This window comes from Aethalodelphis obliquidens, unplaced genomic scaffold (assembly GCF_003676395.1).
Source record: "Aethalodelphis obliquidens isolate GAN/ISIS:26980383/991018 unplaced genomic scaffold, ASM367639v1 scaffold34, whole genome shotgun sequence".
Classification (NCBI taxonomy): Eukaryota; Metazoa; Chordata; class Mammalia; order Artiodactyla; family Delphinidae; genus Aethalodelphis; species Aethalodelphis obliquidens.
Window position 1 is genome coordinate 3,616,108 of NW_020837978.1, and position 22,537 is coordinate 3,638,644.

General features: G+C 45.1%; 1 protein-coding gene and 1 long non-coding RNA gene across 7 annotated transcripts in view; both read left to right on the forward strand.

Annotated features, from left to right (window-relative positions):
• Positions 1–22,537, forward strand: part of FARS2 (phenylalanyl-tRNA synthetase 2, mitochondrial) — a 383,657-nt gene that overhangs the window by 84,878 nt on the left and 276,242 nt on the right. For all 6 annotated transcript variants that reach the window (XM_027128280.1, XM_027128279.1, XM_027128281.1 and 3 more), the window contains one exon: positions 17,813–17,972. In XM_027128280.1, the coding sequence (XP_026984081.1) occupies positions 17,813–17,972 (160 nt within the window). The remainder of the gene's footprint in view (positions 1–17,812; positions 17,973–22,537) is intronic.
• Positions 3,625–9,319, forward strand: LOC113631710 (uncharacterized). Its single transcript, XR_003437525.1, has 2 exons — positions 3,625–7,186; positions 8,234–9,319. It is a non-coding gene; the product is annotated as an uncharacterized LOC113631710 (long non-coding RNA).

The following is a 22,537-nucleotide window of genomic DNA, read 5'->3' on the forward strand; positions in this document are numbered from 1 at the left end:
CGTTTTTATTTGGCCTTGATAGATTATAGTCACCATGTTTCCCTAATCTCTTCCTGAAAATCTTTTAGGAAGGACTCCCCCTGTCAGAGACACACTTACACTGAAATGGCTTTTCTGTTTTAAAATTCTTTTTCTCTACCCAAATGTTTACTCTGGTATATCTCTTGACAGTGAAGCAAAAGGTGGCTGGTCACAGCCAGGACCCACGATATGTTGGACTTGGGTAACACCCGGTTACTGGGGGGCGGGGGGGGTTACAGCGAGCCTGGTCTCTGTTTTCTGTGGCGCAGCGCCTGTGCAGATAATTAGTTCTTGCTTATGACAAGGCCGGAACACGTGGCCTCTCAGCCTGAGGCCCCGACACTGACGCGTGGCTTACTGTCCATGACCTCGGGGAGCTGTCAGCACTTACTGCCTGGAGCTGCTCGTTTGCGTATATCTGATTTCTCCAACTGGCCAGTCAGTGCCTAAAAGGTCGCCCTTTCTTCCCTGTGCCTCGTCCTTTCTCTAACCCAGGGTCCTGCACTGAGTAGCAGTTGGTGAACGTGGTATTCGAATGCCTCCCTCGTTCTGCTGACGTCCGCTCTGCGAAACATGGCAGCTCACAGTGTCAAGTGCGTGGCGGTTCACCCCTCAGCTTTTCACTCTCAGAGCTGTTTCTCCTGCCCCAGGCTTCCCAAGGAGCAGGTGTGTCAGTCAGGGCTGGATTGCAAGGCAGTGAGTGCCTGTGACTCGATCAGGGCAAGCTTAATATACAGGATTATTAAGTGTAACACAGAGAATCGGGGGATGCGGGGTTGGCGGGTAAGAAGAGAACTCTAGAGGGCGTGGGACTAGCAGCTACAGGAGCAGCTGACGCCCCCACCCTGAGGCTGAGCCCCAAGGAAAGAGCTTCCCCCCACCCGACCCCCGCACCCCGTCTGTGGCTCCCGAGGGGCACCAGCTGGTAGTGGTTTCATGCTGATGGAATCGCTGGACATCCACCCTCTGGAATTTGCTGGAAATCTGCTTCTGAGGTGCCAGGGGAAGCTGTTTCGGGGGAGGTGTCTTGCAGGAAGCACTGTGCTGTGGAACCGCCCAAGAGGGGCAGTCCTGGGGGGCGGCTGCCGCTGCCCGCACCGAAGGGCACAGGCGCGGGGATCCAGCCAGAGGCCGCTCGAAGGGTCTCTCCAGCACCTCTGCTGGGCCAGCTCAGCACTGCGCCAACTGGCAGAGGACGAATATTTAAAGGGCCCAACTAAGTTTTCGCGAGCAGTCGATGCAGGGTTGTTTGTGGCGCAGAGGCAACTGTCAGCCGGCTCCCTTTCCTGAATATCTGGAAGGCTTCAGGGAGACAGGCTGTTATTCCCCCCATCAGTGAGTGGCTAGGGAAGGTCACATTTAAGGAGGCAAAGGCATTTGTCCTTGATGGTAACTCAAGGTTTCTGAATATAATTTAGGTGGTGGGAAGCCCTCTAGTTATTTGTTCTTAGTACATGGAACGTATAAAGGATGGGGGATGGTTTGAAGGATAAAAGCTCATGCTTCTGAACCAACACAGCATCTAGAGAAAAACAGATGAGTATCTTCTATCTCAGTCCTCCAGGATCTCAAGAAAACTCTTACCGTGTCTATTCTCCATCCGCTGTTGGAGGCCAAGAGGGCCTCGTTGGGTTTTACTGAGTCCACATAATTACAATAGCAGTGTTTTTTGTACTAGCTCGTGTTGTGTGAAAGCAGCAGAAATATTTTCACAGCGATGTTATACTCTTTCAAGGTAGACTTCACACCTTGCTAGAAACCACGTTTCTTGGCCTGGTGCCCATTCCTGAAGCTGTTGTGTGGATGGTGGTGGAATTTCACGTCTTCAGCTTGGTCCGTGCTGGTGGGCGGTGACGGGCTGGAGTGTTCTTCGTCGGCCTCCGACGGGCCAGCAGCCCGTGATGCTCACATCCCGTCGGACTGCGTGTCCAGATCCCTGAGTCTACCCTTGGACGTACAAGGTGACACCTGCTCTTTAGCTGGTACTTTAAATAGCCTCTTTCTGAGGCTTTGCCTAATGTCATGCTCCTGACTCAGCCTGGGGTAGGTCTCTGTGAAGTTGTAAACTTGTTGACATGAATGAATTTGAAAGATAAAGTAGGGTTTTCTTAAACTGGATACATCATCTAAACACCATACTGTTTTTCAGCTTTGTAGAGACTTTGTACAGTGTTGTATGTGAATTGGTAGCATTTCATCAGGGCAATGATTTCCAGCATTTTTCTTTTACCGTTTGAGAATCTGCTGAGAGGTTTGGACACCCTCCGCAGATACACACACACTTTGTATATACGTAGCTCAAGAGGTGCTCTAGGCACCCGGATGAGACAATGAAATTAGACGAGAGTCAAGGAGCCGCTTCAGTCTCCACGTTGCTGATTTCCAGCCTGAGTCTGTAGTAAATTGGAAAAGTCTCTTCTTTATTCTCTCAGCCGCTCTCTCTTCCCACTTCTGCTGCTTCTCTGTAATACTTCTCTTGGGTCACGTTACCGTGCTGGGATTGTGTTTGGTGGTGCATTACATGAACAGCAGACGTTAGGGTTAAGTTAGCCGTAGGAAGGCAGAGAATGCCTCCTAGCTTGGGAATGACTGGATGTTAGCTGTCGGGGTGATTCGAGGGTCAGGCTGAAGTCAGGAGTTAAGCGTCACAGGCTGCCTAGAGCTGGAGGCTGGGTTGAGTGTATTTGGGGAAGCCAAAAGAGAGATTTCTGTGTAAGTCTGAGAGTCTCTCTCCTGGGGCAGGGAACATTCCAGATCCAAAAAATGGCAGTAGTTGTTCTATGTTTAGAAAGCTTGCAAGGCAGACAGCTACCTGGCGACTGGACTCAGGTACAGAGTCGAGAGCGTGGATCTTGTGGGGAACAGATCTTACCACACGCCCAAGAGGAGGTGACCCGTGTTAGGGTTTAGTAATTAGTTATATGTGTTATTTCAGGTTCATGACCAAGGCTTAAAACAGGAAAGATTTATACCAGACAAATGGAAAAAATAACTTTCTCACCAAAGGATCTTGAGTGAGAGACTGTTTTTCAAAGGGAATTTGGGCTACCATCTCCAGGGTGATATCTCTCTCAATATGTTTAGGACATGGACTCTTAGATGAAGGGAAAGACCCCTCAGTTGAGTTGCCCCAACTCTTTCACCTTTTCAGTGCAAAAAGAACTCTGTGGTAGCAATCTTGTGTCATTTTGTGGGGAATTTGGCATTGGGTCCATGTAGAATACAGTCCATCAGCTTTGGCAGTAGTGGTGTAAATGATTCTTATTTGAACTACAGTGTCTTAAATATAATTTTTTTAAATACAGATTTATTTATTTATTTTGGGCTGCATTGGGTCTTTGTTGCTGCGCACAGGCTTTCTCTAGTTGCGGCAAGCAGGGACTACTCTTCATTGCGGTGCGTGGGCTTCTCGTTGCGGTGGCTTCCCTTGTTGTGGAGCATGGGCCCTAGGTGCATGGGCTTTAGTAGTTGTGGCACATGGGCTCAGTAGTTGTGGCATGTGGGCTCAGTAGTTGTGGCTTGTGGGCTGTAGAGCGCAGGCTCAGTAGTTGTAGTGCCTGGGCTTAGTTGCTCTGCGGCATGTGGGATCTTCCCGGACCAGGGCTCAAACCTGTGTTCTCTGCGTTGGCAGGCAGATTCTTAACCACTGTGCCACCAGGGAAGTCCCTTAAATATAATTTTAACATCTAGCTGTTAGGTGTTGATTCCATCACATATGGTGTAGTGTTTATTAAACAACCCACAATAAATTCATCTATAACAATACAACTAATAATAATTTTTGGTTGAAAGGTTCTACCAGCATTCAGAATCTACAACCAACCCACGACACCACTGAAGATCTAGTGATAATTTTCTTCTTGTGAATTGTGGTGATTCCAACTTTTCAAATGTGTTCTAGGGGTTTTTGGTGTTGTCCATTTGTATTAATCAGGATTCTCCAGAGGAACAGAACCAATAGGGTGTGTGTGTGTGTGTGTGTGTGTGTGTGTGTGTGTGTGTGTGTAGAGAGAGAGATGAGATGATTTATACTAAGAGGTTTATTATAAGGAAGTGACTCACTTGCTCATGGAGGCTGAGAAGTCCAGATCAAGGAGAGCCAACGGTAGAGTTTCAGTCTGAATCCAAGTGTGAAGGCAGGAGAAGACTGGTGTCCCAGCCCAAAGACAGTCAGGCAGAGGGAAAGAATTCTTTCTTAGCCTTTCTTCTATTCAGGTCTTCAGCAGATGGGTGAAGCCCACTCACATCGGAAGGGCCTTCTGCTGTACTCAGTCAACTGATTCAAATGTTAATCTCATCTAGAAACGCGCTCATGGAAACATACAGAAATAATGTTCAACCAAATACCTGAGGACCCCGTGGCCCCGATAAGTGGACACAGAATTGCCCGTCACAGTCCTGGGCAGCAGACTCTGCAGTGGGCACCCAGTCCCTGGGCAATTCTGATACCGCCTCAGCTTTGTCCTAGAGACGCCACATTTTAGACACTCCGCGTAAACCACTTGGTCAGTTCCTAGTAAGCAGCCTTCATTTATACACGACAGTGTGGAAGTGTGGAACTGTGCACTTCTCGCCAATCGGGACTGAGTAAAGGACGTGAACTTTTGGGTCCTGGCTCTTGGAGGCCAGCTGTGGGCCTTGGCATCATTTACGGAAAATGTTTCTGGGAGCAGTGCCTGCCACCCTGGAAATGACACCAGCTCCGGGGAGTCCAGTCCTGGCTCTGCACCTCACTGTCCGCAGCCTGAGATGAGTCTTCAGCCACTTGGGGCCTCCGTTTCCTTAGTCGACACAAGGACCACTCCCGAGTGTGGCTGGAGAGCCTGGCTGGTGGCTGATGAGCTGGAGACGTTCAGCAAGTGTCAGAACCGCTCCCCACCCCCACCCCCCCGCCCCTGCCATAGTTATCTTAAAAGTAGATGCCTGGTTAAGTGTACGTCTACCTGTGTATCATCAGCATGAATCAGTGACCTCGTGGGTCCTACGTTTTAGGTCTGATCTGTTTTTTTTTTAAGCCACTGCTGTCTTTTCCGTGGACTGGTTAGTAGTGTGTCTTCTGTCATCTTCCTTGAGAGGAGGTGACAGAATTTCGACAGAGCCTCACTTGGTCCCGTTATGCTTCACCCACTGATGTCACAAACGAGCTGTTCAGCCATCTGAAGAGGAAAATGCAGTCTCTTTCTCTGTGTCATCTGTCGTCATGGCCTAGGCAGAGGGTGATGAGAGACCACGATTTTAAAGTCGGCAGCAGAATGGGTGAACTTTCCTCCTCTGTTAAATGGCGGTTGTCGTGAGAACCAGTTCGCGCAGGACGCGGTGTTGTCACCACTGTTGGTTTTTGCCTCAACACATCCAGACCTCTAAGCTCTCGTGTGGTTCGCGTGCGGCTTCGTGTAAGTTCCCCACTTTGAGGTTTCTCATGTGTCCTCTGTATAGACCAGAGCTTGGCAGAGTACGAACCTACATCCTTCTCCCACTGGTACCCCTGGGAGAACCCGTAAGAGAAGAAAAGTGCTGAAAAACATACTCCTCATCATGGGTCGGAGTTAATAAAAGCCAGCCAAACAGCTGGATGTCCAGAACACCCAGGAGGCAGAGGTCACTCGCTGATGGTGCTGATGACATTTCTGCGGGGAGCAGCCTCCCGCGTGCCAGGGAAACGGCCCCGTGGAGGCGTGTAACTTCTTGTCCCCAGGCTCTTCCTGACACTGGCTTCTCGGGAGCACGCGTCCTTGAGGAACTGAAGAGCCTCTGTGATATATTCAACCTGAGTTTTCGCTCATGGAGGCTTGAGTGAGGGGAGATTTGGAAAGACCGTGCCGTTCGGCGAGGACCTGTCTGAGTTTGCGCCTGAAGGTCTGGGGTGGGGCTCCTGAGAAGGGTTGGACGGAAATCACTTGGAACTTGAGCTTCGGTCTTTGTAGCACCCTCGGCAGCCAGTGCGCGTTCAGCTGCCTGGCAGAAGTAGCTTTTCAACCTCCAGGGTGTTTGTGTAGCATCTTTCGTCACGGAAGTCGACTTCCCCGTCTTCCCATGACCGCCCTGGGACCAGTCTGGCGTCCGGGAGATGAGGGAGCAGCGGGAGAGATGCGCTCTGCTGTCCGTGGAGCACGGCCTCGGCAGGCCCCTCCTCGCTGCTCCGCTCTGCACCTTGATTAACCGGCCTGTGGTGTATCACCAGAAATCCAGGCAAGGGCAAAACGGAGTCAGTATCAGTTAGCTAAAACAGGAACGGACTTCCCACAGAGACCCCAGGATGGAGCTGTACTCAAGGCGGCCCTTTCAAACACAGGTCTTCCCAAATAATGAGCCGTAGAAGATTTCATTTAGGGCCTACTTGTTTAAAGAAATTAAAAACTGAAATTAGCAGCTGAAATCCACTTGGAAGAGTCTGCTATCCCTTTAATACGTCTGTCTGTTCCTCTCACTGAGACATCCCAGTCCTTCCTCCGAAGTGATTTGAATACTTAATATTTGCCGAAATGCTTTAGTTGGATTTGAATAACGTAATTGAATTTCTCCTGCTGCATTCAGGGTACGTGAAGGCTTGGGAGTTCCTGTGGTAAGATGTGGATGTGCTTATTTTTAGAAGTGATTCTTACTTATTTCTCTGTCTGCGAGCCAAGAATTAATAAGCAGTGGGCCTGCCAGACAGATGAGGCTGTATTCATCAGGGTTCCAGGCTTTATCTGCCACTCTCCAGGTGAATGGCTTGTCTCTGGGGCTCAGAGATGATCTGCCCAGTGACAGGTTTGGGTTGAGCTGAACTGGATATAGATTGGATGCCATGTTTTCTTAGGAACCTCATCGTAAACAGGATTGTTATAAAGTAAGATCCTGACTACGTGCCACTGCTTTGTGGACAGCCTAGGGAGAGAGACAGATGAACTGGAAGGTCTAACCACGCAGTCGGCACTGGGAAAGAGATATGGCCAGGGCACAGAGGAAGGAAATCTTTATCCCTGGGGTAATCGTGGAAGGCTTACCAAAGAATCTTCAAGAGGAATTGGAAGTTATCCCGGCAGGGAAGGGGGCGCCGTGTTCCAGGTAATGGGAGTAGCAGATTTGAAGGCACGGAGACTCAGAGTGTGATGAATCCCTGCAGCGTGTCTAGTGGCGTGGCTGGGGCTTGGAGGAGCGATGGGAGAGGAAGCTGGAGAGAGAGGTATGAACTGTTCTTGAAGGGCCTTCGACGTAAATTTTTGGAGTCTGAGCATTAGTTTAAAAAGAGTGAGGAGTCTTAAGTAATTTTTAAGCATAAGAGGGATGTACTCAGTTTGGCATTTTAGAGAAATCTGCATAGCAGCCTGTAGAATGGAGCAGCGTAGGGCAAGACTGGATTTGAGGAGACTAGATTATGTATAATCATCGAAGAACCAATGCAGGGCAAGCCCACGAAATGGCCCAGGTGCCAGAAAGGAAAGGGTGAACTTGAGGGGTGATGCGGGGTTTACTGGATTTGGTGGCTGTGTGTGGGGAAGTGAGGGAAAGGGAAAAGCCACTGGAAATTTCTCTTGGGCTGCCTTCTGGGTACCACTCCCAGAGTTAAGGGTCACGGGGGGAGAAGTGTTTTGGAGTGGGGGTCAGGAGAGTTAGTGGACTTCGGGACGTGTTTAGGTGGAGGCTTTGCACACGGACATGTCTGGTGGGCAGGTGCGGGCGTGCGCGTCTGGGATGGAGATGCAGGTTTACGCTCCATCGCGTGTGGGTGCTTTCAGCCCCGTTCATCTAGGGCAGTCGGCAGACTAAGGCGTGTACAAGCGGAAAAGGAGGCCCGCGGAATAGAAATGTGTAGTGACGCAGAGGAAGGAAAGGGAGGCTGTTAAGAGGACCAAGGAAGAGTGACCAGCTTAACTGTGAGGGGAAGGGTCGTCGTAGCAAGAGATGGGATGAGAGGGAGTTTCGTTTCTTTTGTGGACTGTTGTGTAAAGAGAAGAACTGACCATGTTTACTCAGGAGAAGGAGCCAGAAGAGAGGTTAGAGGTGCAGGAGACGTGGGAGGATTTCTCAGTGAGAAGTGTGTGGACAGGGTGTCATTGCAGGGGCGTCAGTAGCGCCTAGAGCTGGACGGGAGAGGGTGCACGTTTTGTTTTTGTTTTTTAATTGGAGGTGGGCCTGAAGGACTGCAGCATGGCTGCATGGCAGGTGCATTTAGGGGCGGGAATGGGAGGCTGGAAGTGGGGGTCTTATCTGATGACCTCTCTCTTCTCAGGAAGGAAGAAGGCAAAGCCTTTCCTCTGGTGACGCAGTGTGGGTGTAGGACCTCTGCAGGAGGGAGATGTGTGGCTGAGTGCTTGCTGAAGTTCACTGGAGAGAACAGCACTCCAGGGTTTGCTTCTGGACTCAGCACGTGCCTGTAGAGGCGGTTCTGAATGAACCACGTCATCAAGAAGAAATGCACGAAGCCTCTGCTCTGTTCAGGGCACCATGACAGCGGTCCTGACCCTGGCGGTCCTGCCTGCTCCCCAGAGCCGTCCTGCTGCTCCTGAGCGGGCTAGAAATCGTGCTGGTTGTCTTCCTCTGCAGTGATGGTGTGAAAGGCTGCTCTTTGGGCTTTCGTGTCGTTTAGCATGCTGGCCTCAGTCAGAGGAGTGTACATCCCCTACATTCAATTTTGTAATAAAGTTTTAATTTTAGAAGAGCTCTCGGATTACAGAAAAATTGCAACATAGGTACAGAGTTCGCGTGTACCCCACACCCAGTCCCCCTGTTGGTGAAGTCTTACATGAGTCTGGTATATTTGTCACAGTGGGTGAATCAATTTTTGAAGAATTACCTATATTTTATTTCTTTATTTCCAAACCTTCTTGCTATGGCCTTTTCAGTTACCTTTGACAGTGGGAGGAACTCTTGTTTACTCATGATTCAGAAACTTGAGTCGAACCAATAATTTGAATGGCCTCCCTCCCTGTGTTTTGGGGATTGTTTTGTCCTAAACCCTGTTTCTTATCTCCTGCAGAAATCATACAATGGATGCAGAAAAGAAAAATGCTGCAGAGGAAAATAAATATCAACTGGAATTTTATCAAGTCAATATGGCCCTGATGTCAGTTATATTATTTAAAAAGTGTTATTACCTAGTAAATGCAGTTTGTTAGACAGAAATCTTTTTTTAAAAATAGTTGCATGGACGATAAATAATGAAAAGACTCTTTTCTTTCGGTGAAAAGGTGGTGTATCATCGCCAGTGATAACAGCCCTTTATCCTCTGTGCCTCTAGATAGCACTGATTTTATGCTGGCCTGTAATTGACAATCTATACAGTTTGAAATAAAAAAGTCTCTTCTGGTTAAAATTATGTGTGTGTTCACTAGCACCCTCTCTGGCCTCACGTCCCACTCAGCCGAACACAGACCTAGGATCCCCTTCTAGTTCCTGCTGAAGTACAGTTGTAACAGTCATTCAGGAACAACTTGGAGTTTGCTGGGAATTTTGTAAGTAAGAAGGAGGAGAGCATTTGCGTCACGTAATCTGCAGTGAAATCCTCCTGAAAACCTTGTAAATGAGCCCCTCCCTTCTCTCCAAGCCCCTTTTTGTGTTGTCAGCCGGGAGTTGCTGGTCTGAGCCATTCCTCCAGGTAGAACTTAATTCTCCGGCGCTCACGTTCCAGCACCTGGAAGTCTCAAAATCCTTCAAAAAGAAACCCTGTTCGTCATGCAGACGGCTCTCAGATTGCGCGGCACCTTTAGGTTTTCACTTCCCGGCCCGGTTATTATCCCGCCAGAAGAACCCCTTACGCTCTCCTCAACTGCCAAAGGATTCTCTTTCCTTGTTACTCGGAGATTATTGTTTTTTATTTTTTTCCCGTCTAATTAAGCTGGTAATCTTTTGAATCGGATCCTTCTAAATAGAGTCATACAGCCAAATCCAACAGTTTTTAAACAGCAGCTTGCAGAAATGCTTCATTCCAAGACAAAGCACATGAGCAGGCCAGAATGTCCTTTGGGGGCTGTTGAGATTTTCATGGCCCTGCTTCTCCATCTCTTCCTCCTCCCCCGGTCCTCCTCCTTCTCCCCTCTTCCTTTTTATTAAAATGCCTGAATCCACTGCTGTCACCTCATTCAGCCTGTGTACTTCACACTCTTTTGTTTGGCTGAATCACCTGTGACACTTTTCCGTGAACATTATCTTGGGTGATCCCTTCACTACTCGTGTTTCCTGCACTTGCATTTGACATTGTGCAGGTAAGGATGCTGTTGTGGTCTGTCTCCTAGGGCTTTAGACGTTTGCTCTCTTACCTCGGGCGAAGATTGACTTAATGAACGTAGAATTAACTAGACTGGTGGTAAAGTAGGGGCTGATTGACTGACCAGCTGGTTAAAATTTCAGATGCTGTTGGAGTGACCTGATTGTATTTGTTCTAATGTTCTAATGCAGAAGTGCTTTGTCACTGGAAAGCATTGTATCTGTTTCTCTTTCACCTTCCTAGATGTTGTCTTGATGCTGCTACCAGCTTCCTGTTCCCGTACTTCCTTAGTTTGTTGAGGTTATTCAGAAAATGAGCCTGGTTCTTTCTCTGTGGCATTGGGCCGGTCCCCCAACCTGCTGCCTGAGCCCAAGCATCTCAGGCAGAAGAGCTGGGATTATTTCATAAGCATTAAGGTCAAGTTAAGATGCAACGAACGTGTGCTCTCGTGCATCCGCAGCCACATAGGGACTCCTTGAATTCAGGTTTTGTTTTGATTATTCTGTGCTCTGTCATCCTTCAGAGTTTTATAAAATGAACAACAGCATCACAGACCCATGTCTTTTCCTTCCAGAGGGTTTTTCTTCTGAACCACTTTTGGGTTTGAGCAGCATTTCTTCCCCTTTCTCACCTGCATTAGGATTATTTCTTTGTCTAGCTCTCAAAGCGGTTATTTTCCTCATTTCGCTTGCTGTTTTCCTTTGGTTCTCTTCCTTCCTTGGATAAGGAGGACAGGGCTGAGAAAACCTGCGTCAAGCACTGGTGTCCTGATAGGGACCCAAGGGTCACCAGCCTCCCTACACCCGATAGTGCCCTTGAGGTCCACGTGGCCTCCACCACGCAGACCCTTCCTGTTGCTGGTGCAACACTGTCGTAGCTAATGTTTGGTTCTAGTGCAGTCCCCCTCAAGTTACTGTTCACACTGACGCACTGGCACATATGAAGGCGTTCGAAAGGCAGACCTAATTTTCATGCTTTGAGGGATTTCTTGGCCCTTGTGCAGTAATATATGGCTTGCCTGGGATAAACCGTCAGTGTTTTGTGGAGGGTGCTGCAGCAGCGTCAGTGTGTGGGGCCAGGCTTCCAGGCTTCTCCTCTCTCCTCATGTTTTCTGTCCAGTTCTTAATCGCATCCATCTGACCATGGATCCTTTTCACACCAAAGCTGAAGAGATGATCATGTATATGCTGTCGTGGAAATAACCACAGAGCCTGGAGGATGGGGTCACAAATCAGAGTTTGGTTTGAATTCAGGCTTCATCACTTGCTGTGCAGCAATGGTCAGTTACTTAACTTCTGTAAGCCTCAAGTTCCCTACCTGAGAAATGGGGAGAGAATAAGGATGGTGAGGATGAAGTGAAGCCCTAGAGTAAGTAAGGGAAGCTCTCAGGAAGGCAGCAATAGCAACTGTTAGCCAATAGTAGTCCAGGCAGCAGCTGCGGTGAAGTCAGTTACAGCGTTGTTGCATCTGCACGGAAACTCGGAGAGAGGCGGCGAGGGAGGGGGAGGGGTTGTTTAGCATTAATATGCAAGGTGGACGATATGGATTAAACGAGTGATCAATGGACAATTCTAAATGGCTGAATAGAAAAATGGCTACTTTGGGAACCACAGGCCAGCCCTAAATAACTGCTTGAAGTTGTGCTGTCATCCAAGCCCCATTTATACTTGCCCGCTCGTAGGATTTTGCATGGATGTGTTATTCTTCTGACCATTTGCCTTTTTATTTGCTTTTAAATGTGTGGTTAAAATCTGGGCCATTTTGAAAAATCCTTTTGGCTTTCTGAATTTTAAATTGAATTGGCTTTTGCAATCTATTTTTATTCTTAAGCCTGATTAGAATTAATTTCCCGCACCTGTTCTTTTCTCATTTGTGAACTACCTGCCCTGGCTTCTGCAAGCTGTTCCAGTGGGGGTGGAATTCGTCTTCTGGGTCGTTGAGGTTTCTGCAAGGACACGTAAGAAAATGTCAGAGAAATAGAAGAAATCCTAGTGGAGAAGCAAATGACACAGCCTAATGTGTGCAGTTAATGGAAATCTAGTTTTATCACCAGCGGATGTCTCTCAAACAGAAAGCTAAGTGAGAGGCAGCCACTTTAAGGGCCCTGGAACCGAGGCTGAGATGAGTGATTTATTCCCAGCGTGGGGACTAATTGGCTAAGTGATCTTAGCTTCTCTGGGTCTTCGCCTCTCTGCAGTTCATTTCCTTATTTGGGGTTGGCTGGGCTGCTCTCTTCAAGTCCCTTCTAGCTCCAATGTTACATTTCCTCTAGAAATAAGAGCTGACTTGTGTACATGGTTTTATTCTCCTGTGCTGTTTTGTGTTGAGGGTGTTATGAATTACTGCTTTTCCTTCTTTCAGAGTTTTCCAAACTTTAGTCTTCAGTATACGTTATGGGTATTTTTTGGTTATACCTATGTATTGTTAATACTGTAGATATTCGTTTTTAAAAAATAGTCTTCAAATGACTGACTTCTTTTACTTAGCATTGTCCTAAGCTGTACTACCTGGGGGAAGATACTTTGAGATGATGTCATCTTTCTCATCATATTTTGCCCCAGTATCTTTATCATCCATTGCTAATTATTGTCTGAAATGATCACTACTCTGGTGTTTGTCAGATGGTTGTTTTCTTTATCCATCATTCCTTTTCAAATTATTTTTTAGAATTTTACTTTAACGACGATCTTTAATTGAATAAATGTATATGGGAGAAGGTAATCATTTATATTAGCGTGGTTTCATGTGGATATTTCTTTATTTTGTGGGTTAGGGTCCATTACTAAAATTATTTGTTTTGTTGCTCAAATTGACCCAGATTTGGCCATTGGGAGCCTCTTCAAGGAGTCTTCAGTGTCCTTTGACATGTTCTCATCATTTTTTGGCCCCAAATGATGTCCCACGTTCATCTTATATTTTCTCTGGCCCAGCCCTGAAAGTCATTCATTTCTCTAAGGAGCCCTGCTTTTTTTTTTTTTTAAATAAAAAATGGTATTTAGAAGCCCAGACCTGAGTACAGCTATTGCTAGTGGGATGTCACCACTTCTAGGTCCCCCTCAAAGGACAGGAGTGGGCAACATATGCACACCTACTTCTGTTTCTATATCTGTATATGTATTTAGAAACATGAATTCATATGGGTGCCTCCAATTCCAAGTCACTACCACGTGGCTTATTCTAGCCCCTCCCCATTTTCTTTGACAGTGACTGTGAGAAACCTGGTTCCCTTTACCCACAATATATTTACTTACTTGATCAGTTCTTGAATGAACATAAGGTAGTTTCAGAAAAGTGAACACATACCTCTGCAGAACAAAGTTTACTATCCAGTGTACAGTACTTGCTGTGATTATTTTGTCTTTAACCTCAGAATATCCAGTTAAAATGCTGTTTTTCAAATTTGCTTTCTTAATTCTTTTCTTCTCCACTCTCTTCCATGCGGCTATCTCATTGTTTAGAGTAGAATTGGCTCTATTGTTGCTGATCCCATTCCATTTTGAGTTTTCACCACATCTGGGTGGATTTTAATTATTTTTTAAAGTTTTTGAGTACATAAAATTTTAATGTGATTCCGCAAGTCAGAACTATACAAAAAGTCTACTTAGAAGAGTGTCCCTCCTCTCTTTGCCCCCTTCCCACCACCTCCTCTTTTTACTCCATCCTATTCCCCAATTCTTTTCATTCTGCAGTCTGCTACCACCCACTTTCTGGTAGGCAGTGAATCTCTTTCATTTCTGATTCATCATTTCTATGAAGTTTGTTTATTTTTGTTTTATACGAATGAGCAGGTTCATGTATATTTTATTATTTTCCCTTCTTTCTTACATGAAAAGTACCACAATAAGTTTCGAAAAAGTAGCATATAATATATGATCTTTGCACTTTGCTTTTTTCATGTAGCTTAGAATCATTACATATCACTTCGGAGACGTCATCCTCATTTTTTATTAGGTCTCTTAAGTACTCCATTGTATGGGTAGACCATAGTTTATTTAACATCTCTCTTTCGTCTGGACATTTCTTTGTTTCCAGTACTTCGCAATTATAAACAATGCTACAGTGAAAACCTTATTACGTATATATTAATTCTGGAGGTGTATTCAGGGTGAATAGCCAGAAGTAGAAGAACTAGGTCAGGAGGTGAATTGCAAATGTAGTTTTGTTGGATATTGACAAATTTACCTCCAAAAGGGTTCTACCCATTTTCACTTCCGTCAACAGTGTATATGAGAGTACATCTTTTCCCAAGCCTCACCGAAAGAATGTTGTCGTGCTTTTTAATTTCTACCAGTACAACAGTTTAAAAATAATGTCAGTGTTGTTTTAATATGCATTTCTCTGTTTGAATACATTTTCATAGGTTTAAGGGTCATTTTCATATATATATATATATATTTGGTGAATTGTCTGTTCATGTATTTCTCTCATTTTTCTATTGAATTTTTGGCCCTTAAACCAATGAGTTTATTCCACTTTCACTCTCTCTTTTTTCCATTTTTTGGTTATATTATTTCTACTTTGTCATGATATATAAGAATTATATTTTAATCTTCCAACTTAATATCTGGCTTTGTTTTAGTCTCAGATCTGCAATTTCATGTATTAATGTGTTATCCATCAGTTTTTTTTGGGGGGGGGTTTGAAATTTTCCCAGTTATCTGTTGCTTGAGTAAAGCCCATGCTTTGGTGGATCCTTCAAAAGGGCTCATTCATGTGAAATTCCCTGTGCTCTTGTATGTTTAAAGCTTTTTCTATAGACTTGGTACTGAAAGGCCAGCGTTGCTGGGTATAAAATTCTTGGTCCATTTTTTTTTTTTTCTGAGTTTGAAAATGTGAGGTCATTGTTGCCTTTTTTGTATGTTGTTTTTGAAGAGTCTGATGCTAGTCCAGTGGGTTTGCCTTTCTAAGTTGTTTGATCTTTTTGCTTGGAGGTCTTGAGTATTTTTTCTTTTCATCTTTGAAGTCTAATAGTTCTACTAGGATATGTCTTATATTCGGTTCTTCAGGTATCCATTTTACATGGTGCCCATTATTTCTCCTCCGCTGTTTTTTTTTTCCTCTTTCACTGACTCCAGTTATATAAATGTTATTTCTTCTTTGCCTGTCTTCCATTTCCACCATTTTCTCTCTGATTCTTCTTTCTTTATCTCATTGTCCTTTTCTTAGTTGTTTTCCTGCTTTTCTTCAATTCTTCTTGCTAAATCTTTGAGTCCATTATTCCTTGCATATCTTGTAACTTAAACTTAAGTTCTGAGACGATTTTTTTCCTTCTCTTTCTTTCCTCAGTTCACAGTTTTCTGTTTTTCATTCATTTTTGTTCTTAACATTTACATTTCTGGCCCAAGCAATATTCCCAAATGCTTGTTTGAGCAGATTTAATTTAGTTTGCAAGTATCATCTTACACTTTTCTTCTGCTTCTTGATTTTCTTTTTTGGGGGAAGAAGATTAGATTTTCATCATTTGAGCTGTTTTGAGTGAATTTTTTAATTCTTTGTGATAATTTTCTATAGTTCTGTTGAATTTTTTTTTTGTTCCTTTTTGTGGGCTGTTGGTTGTTTAGATTTTGTAGTTCTCTGGTGCCCTCTTCTGTTAGTGTAGCAAAGTGCAGAGTCTTTAATGGAATCTTTTTGTTTGTTTAGTGGAAGATGGGGAATAGTTTTGTAAATCCTCTAATTTTTTAAGTTTGTTTTATTTTGTACAACCCTAAATTTTCTCTTTTGCTTCTTTTACTCCTCCCTACCCAATGGCCAAAAAATATCTTACTTTCTTTTGCCCCTTTCTCTTCCATTGCAACCATGCCTTTTGAAAACTGTAGCTTCAAACTGGGCATACATTTAAGTCCCTTTTCTGTAGTCCCTCATCAGATCTGCTAGGATACTCTTAGGATGTTCACACTTATTTCTTCTGGTGGTGATTTTAGATCAACCTAGTTCCTCACTGGTTCCCTTCTTCTCTCTTACCCTCAGTTTTTCTCAGCTTGTCCTTAATTACCCCAAACGAAAAAAGCAGGCTGGGAGTACAATAGCACTCTTTCTCTATGGCAGTTAGCTTTGCTTCCTTCCTTTCTTCCTTCCTTCTTCTTTACATACAATTATTTGAAGTTGGGTCACTGTTCTGTTTCCTTCTGAGGGCACGGTGTTTAGTAGTTTGATGTTCTGTTGTTGTTGTTCCAAGTTATTTTTAGAGGAAATATTGAAAGACGTAGACTCTGGCAGCTGCATTGTCTTTAGCTCTCATAGGAATGATTTGAGACCTTGGGAAGTAGAATCTTTTGTGGAAAGATTTGTGTTTGATTCTGCTGAGCACTTAGAGGAACCAGCATTCTGGGGTTGCCTTAGTCCATTTCCACAGCCTGAAGTTCTCTCTGTTACCCAGGTAAGGTGACACCTGGCTGGAAGTCTTTATAAGAAGTAGTCACTTTTGTATTCATTCTTACCATGAGGATACATCCTTCAGAGCACTTATCTAGCATCCCAACTTGGTCAGACACTGTGGGCTTCCAATCTGGCCTCCCTTTTATTGATAAGCTGTCACAAGCAATGTTCAGCGTTCAGTTGAAGTTGGGAAAGGCAGAGAGTCTCAGTATTTCTCTCTGGCTTTGTGTCGGGCTTTTTTCTGGCTTTGTGCTTCCTCACAGAGTTTTGTGTAGTAAATCCTCTCTATTGTGTTACTTCTTTGATGCTTTTAAGAATTTTTGTAGTTTTTAGTAGCTTTATCAGGAGATTTGGTTCTAATTATCCAGCCCGTTATTACTTTGAAACAGCAATTGTTTCATTCTTTGATTAAAATAATTTTTGATTTCATGGGACTTTGGGTGGAAAGAATGATAGATTGATTTGGTCAGTTCTCCACGTTGAGTCACTCACCCAGCAGGTAAAGACCTGCTTTGTTGTTAAAGATGGAACACTTTATTTTTGTGCTTAAGCAGCTTCAGACTGATGACAGCTGTGATTAGTAATGGTGATTGTGATGACAGAGAGGACAGTGTATTAGCTATTGCAATGTGCCAGGTACTCCATGCCCTTCATGCATTCTTTTATTTAATTATCATGAAGTCTCTTAATTTATTATTCTCATCTTTCAAACCATTACCTGAAGCTTAGCTCCCATATCACTTTTTGGAGTTTACTGGATAGCAAATGGCAGAAACACATTTCAGGCCTTGTCCTGACCTTTGGAATTACAGGGTAGCAAAGTCCAGCACACTTCCAGTTTAGGAGGGCTTCATAGGACTTTGTTCCTAGACTGTGCTTTCTTACCTAGTCTCAGGTCACACTTTAAGGACAGTGAAAACCCGATTCACTGGTATTTGCACTAGCATGGAGAATAATGTGTCTTGTGAGGAAATGACTGCAAAGAAGTTAGTGCAAAAGGAAAATGGAGAGATGAGCAAAGATCAGAATGGTGTCTTTTAATTTCCTAAAGACTCTCCATTACATGTAGCCTAGTGCTTTGTTCAAAGTTGATACCAAATGAATGTTAACATCAGTATGTTCATTGACTCTTAAGACTTCCTGGGTTTTGTTTCCACATTATGTCTTTTGATACAGACTCTGGTCACGATGCTCTTTTTATTTATTTATATTATTCCTCTTGGTTCACAGTTATTTGCTGGCGTAAAGGATGGAGAAAACCTGCAGCTTTTCGAACAGAGTTCTCGCTCTGCCCATAAACAGGAGACACATACCCTGGAGGCCACGAAGCTTGTAGAGTTTGACCTTAAGCAAACACTTACCAGGCTTATGACACATCTTTTTGGAGATGGTAGGTACTAAATGCCTTTGTCTTTGGGGGCTTAAATATTCAACAGTTACCATCTTCCTGAAATCATTAAGCCTACTGTGTCTAGACTTCTTGCTCTCAGTTGTGGCTTAATGGTTTAGGTCCTTAGTGAGGTAGAACTTATGGATTTCCCGGTTCATTCCGTTTGAGGAGCAGAGGAGGGTGTGAAAATGCAATTAGCCAGAGAGAGAAAAATGATCACAGCCTTGCATCAGAATGACAGCGGATCGAGATCTGTGTCATCCACGGGGAGGGAGCGAACAGGCTGATTAATGTCGGAGTATTGCTATACCTCAGCCGCTGCTGAAGGGGTGATTGCGTGTTTGTATCGCCTGCTGGGATGCTTCTCGGGAGATGCAGGGCGGGGAGGGGAGGTGCCCCAGCCAGGCCCACGTTAGGAACTTGACGGATGAGGGGGTGGTGTCACGGGAAGCGTGCTGTGTGCTCTCACAGCGCTCACAATGGGTAGGTGTTCACAGTGCCCTCGGACCTGGCTGTTCTCCCTCACTCCGAAGGGGAGTGCCGTGCTCTTACTTCAGGCATTTCGGAGGGTCATTTAAATGTTTTATCTGGGGTCGGGGTGCTAGATGCTGAAAAATGTCTCGGTAAACCTGTCTGCGTCCCAGCAATCTGGATGTCCTTTAGCATAGTAATAGCCATAGTAGTGACGATGACAGCGAGAGAGTAATTAATAGTGTCAAATGCTGCATTAAGCACTTTTACAGGGATTTTTTTGTTCTGACCTGCATCTGTGATGTAGGTGTTATTATAATCTCCATTTTTTTTTTATTAGAGGAGGGAACCCAGACCCAGAGCAACGAAGTACCACGTGACCACATTGCAGCTCGGGAGTATTTGAGGCCTGGTTTGAGCCCCCTGTCGTTTTGACTTCCGAGCCCATGTTAGACCTTAGCTCTTTTGAAAGGAGAGATACAGATCATTTCAATAATATTCCTAGACTGTGAGGCTTACGGAAGCCGTGATGTTAAAAAGAGGGGGCCTCCCCCGGGTGTTGCCTTCCGACTCTCCCGCCCTCTGACCCCCGTAGCTGGTCGGGCTATACTCTATTTCAGATACCAAGATCACTTAGAAACTTCACATTCAGTCCTTCTTTAATTAGCTAATGATAGGAACTGCCTCCGCAGGCCTCAGAACTATTCAGCAGCTCTTTTTATACTTGTTTTTATGGTCTGAGCTCTCTCCTCTTTTAAACTGTGAGTGTTGTATTCCTTTGTTCTTGAAAAGCAAAATTAAAAATGAGAGCACTGTTTCCTTGCGGCAGTCTCTTGTTGTTACAGCTGCTTGGGTGTCAGGGCGTTTTCTCCCTCTCCAAAGCAGTTGATTATTTTCTGCGAACATTTCAATTGCACCAGCATCCTAAGGCTGTTATGAGAGAGGTTATCGGTTTAGAATTGGAAAGAAAGAAAATGCCCTTTAGACAGTTTATATGCTTGTGGAATACACTGACATTTTAAACACTTCTAAATGGTTTCCCCTCTGTCTTGTACCGTGTTTAGCAGATCACTTCTTTCAGAGCAGCTAAGGTGGGGTTTAGGAGTCCTCACATTGTGGTTTCACTTGCTGCCCTTCACGGTTTACGGCCGTCTCTGGCACGATCCCTTGCTGAGCCCTGGAGTTTCCCTTTAGGAGGCGCCGGCCTCATAGCACAGTTTGGGTGAACGCGTCTGAAAGAGAAGTGGACTGTGTTCCTCTGCTGCCGGCTAGATATGTTGCTGTGGCAAGTCGTGTCTCTTCCATTTAAGAGCAAAACAGGCTAACGGTTGTCACTGAGATGCACTCGCAGCTCCTGTCTCAGGACCCTGCCGGTGGAAGTGCAGGTGGCCTCAGCCATCAGCTCCCTCCGGGGCCGCCGCAGCTGCGGGCAAGCCCCCTTGCCCAAGGACAGTGCCCTTCCCAGAGCTGCCCACAGCCAAAGACTGCTTGTGGGAGGAATATAAAGGCCCCACAGTTTGCCCCCAGCCCCCAGCCCCTGCCCACCTGGCTCCAGCTCCCTCATCCCCGCTCCCCCCACACCCCGCCCCGTCCCTCTGGCGAGGTTAAGGCTTTGCTGGGCCTGATTGCAGTTGGTTGACTCCCCCCGCTGCAGCTGCCACCCTCTTCCTTCCATAGGTGCCGATTCTCCCCAAATAACTTGGTTGTCAACCCAACCTCCAAAGGGTCTGTATGCGGCCCTTGCATTGCAGGGCTCTGTATTATGAATGCTGTCCTGGTCAGGAGTGAGGTCAGTCGGCAGTGAGGATACTGTGTCTTCCGTACCTTTTCATATTTTTCTCTGTCCACGAATCCCTGTTAATATAAATGAAGTGAAAGTGATTGAGAATGATAACTCGGTTTATGGCTGTTAGTCCTACTTTGTTCCTGACTGAGTCAAATTTACAGAGTGTTGAAGCATGTCACTTTAATAATTTTGAAGTGTGCCCTTTTGGGCTGTCTGGTGCTGTCTGATTTGCAGAGGGTCGTCTTACATCTGGAGGTGAAGTCGCAGAGCAGCGGCTGCCTCAGGCCATGTGGAGCTGTCTCTGCTCCTTGGGGCTCGGGTGTCGTCCAGGCCGGCTGCACTTTCAGATGAAAACTGGCTGGCAAGGCCCACCTGTCGGAACCTTGGATCACATGCTCTGAAATGGGGCTACAGAGAGCCTTGCCTTGTGCTGAGTACAGATACTCAGTGGAAAGAGGACATCATCACTTTAGGACTCAGGTGGAGAGAGACTTAAGACCCACCTTTCCTTAGGAGTCTGCTGAGTGGAGAAAATACTTACTAGCGTTAACCTTTCTGGCCTAACGACTTGGTACAAGGAAACTGCGAGAAAGCGTGAGATAGCCACAATTGAATTCGCTGGAATGCTTTTAAGGAGCCTAAGAAAGTTGCTGATTCTCTGGTGACTGGGTAGGGCTAAGAAACAGGTTCCATACCCTAGAGAAGTAAGAAGTTGAAATTGTGTGGGGTTTTATGTTAAATGAAATGAAATGATTGGGCCTCGAGGTACAGTGAAAAAAGTACTTAAATTGTTCAAGATACTTTAATCAAGACAACGAATGTGCCAGGACTGTGCCTGTTTCATACTCTTTCTACCTGTAGGAGGTTGATACACAGGCAACCGGGAGACATTAAGGTCTGTGGACGAGGGAGAGTTCCTTCTCTGCTTAGGTTCATAGAAAGCCCAAATTCTTGATACATATATATACTTCATCACATTTGAGAAATTTCAGTAAATTATTTCTTCAGATATTTTCTCTGTTACTCGCTCCCCTTGGGGACTCCAATTACATGTATATTTGGCCACTTGAAATTTTTCCACAGTTCACCGGTGCTCTGTTCACTTTTCTCTCAGTATTCTTTTTTCCTTCTGGGTTTCATTTTAGATAGTTTTCATTGCTGTATCTTTAAATTCATCAATCCTTCTTTTTTCCTCCAATGTCTAATCTGCTGTGAATTCCATCCAGTGTTCTTTTCACCCCATTTTCTAGTTTCAGTTAGTGTCTTTTCATGATCTTCTTTATCTCTACCTAACATGTCCAGTCTTCCCTGCAGCTTTGGGAGTGTACTAAATATCATTATCATGCATATTTCAGTGCCTTTTTCAACTAGTTCTGTCATCTGTGTCATTTCTTGGTGAATTGCTATTTCTTTTCCTCTACTTTATGTTTTTTTCTTCTTCTTCTTTGCATGCCTGATCACTTTCTATAGGATGCCCGATATTGTTAGCTGTACCTCGTAACGCGTTGTATATTTCTGTATTCCTAATACTCTCTCTGAGCTTCATTCTGGGATTACTCAGAAACACTTTGATCCTTCTCATTTCGTTTTAAGCCTTGTTAGGCAGGGCCAGTGTAGGGTTTTAGTCCGGGATTAGCTTTTTCCCACAACCAATTTAAGACCCTTCTTAGTACTGTAACTGAGAACCCATGAACTATGAGGTCTTCCGTGGGGCTGTTTGGGAACTGACCCCTTTCTGGTCTTTGTGAGCTCCCAGCGTTATTCCTGCTAATCCTTTTGTGTGGTCTGTTTCCTGGCCTCGGGGAGTTTCTTCAACACACCTGCACTGACATTTTCATTTGTATTCCATCTTCTGCAGATCTTCAGACCTCTCTCTCTACAGCCCTCTTCTTTCACCCTGACCTGTGAACTCTCAGGACAGACTGTTTCCTCAACCTGGGAAGACCTCTGGGCTCCTCCTGTGTTTTCCTCTCCCGGGGCAGTGTTAGGGCTCATCTTTCAGGGATCAGTGTCCTTGGTTACCTGATATCCAAGGTCTAGTGTGGCATTGTTTCATATATTCTGTCTTTAAAAAAATTATTTTATTTTTTTTTTAGTTTTTTGAAACTGGGGGCTGGTGTTTTTCTTTTCAAAGAAGAATTCGATCTGGAGATAGATAAAATCCTAAAGATGCATTGTTTAGGTCTGGTTTACAAAAGGATTGCCTTATGATTTTTGTTTTTAGAACAATCAGTGAATTGTGCTTTCATGGATCTCTCGGGGTAACTGAAATACACTTATTTTAGACTCTCAGGCTGTTTTATAAAGT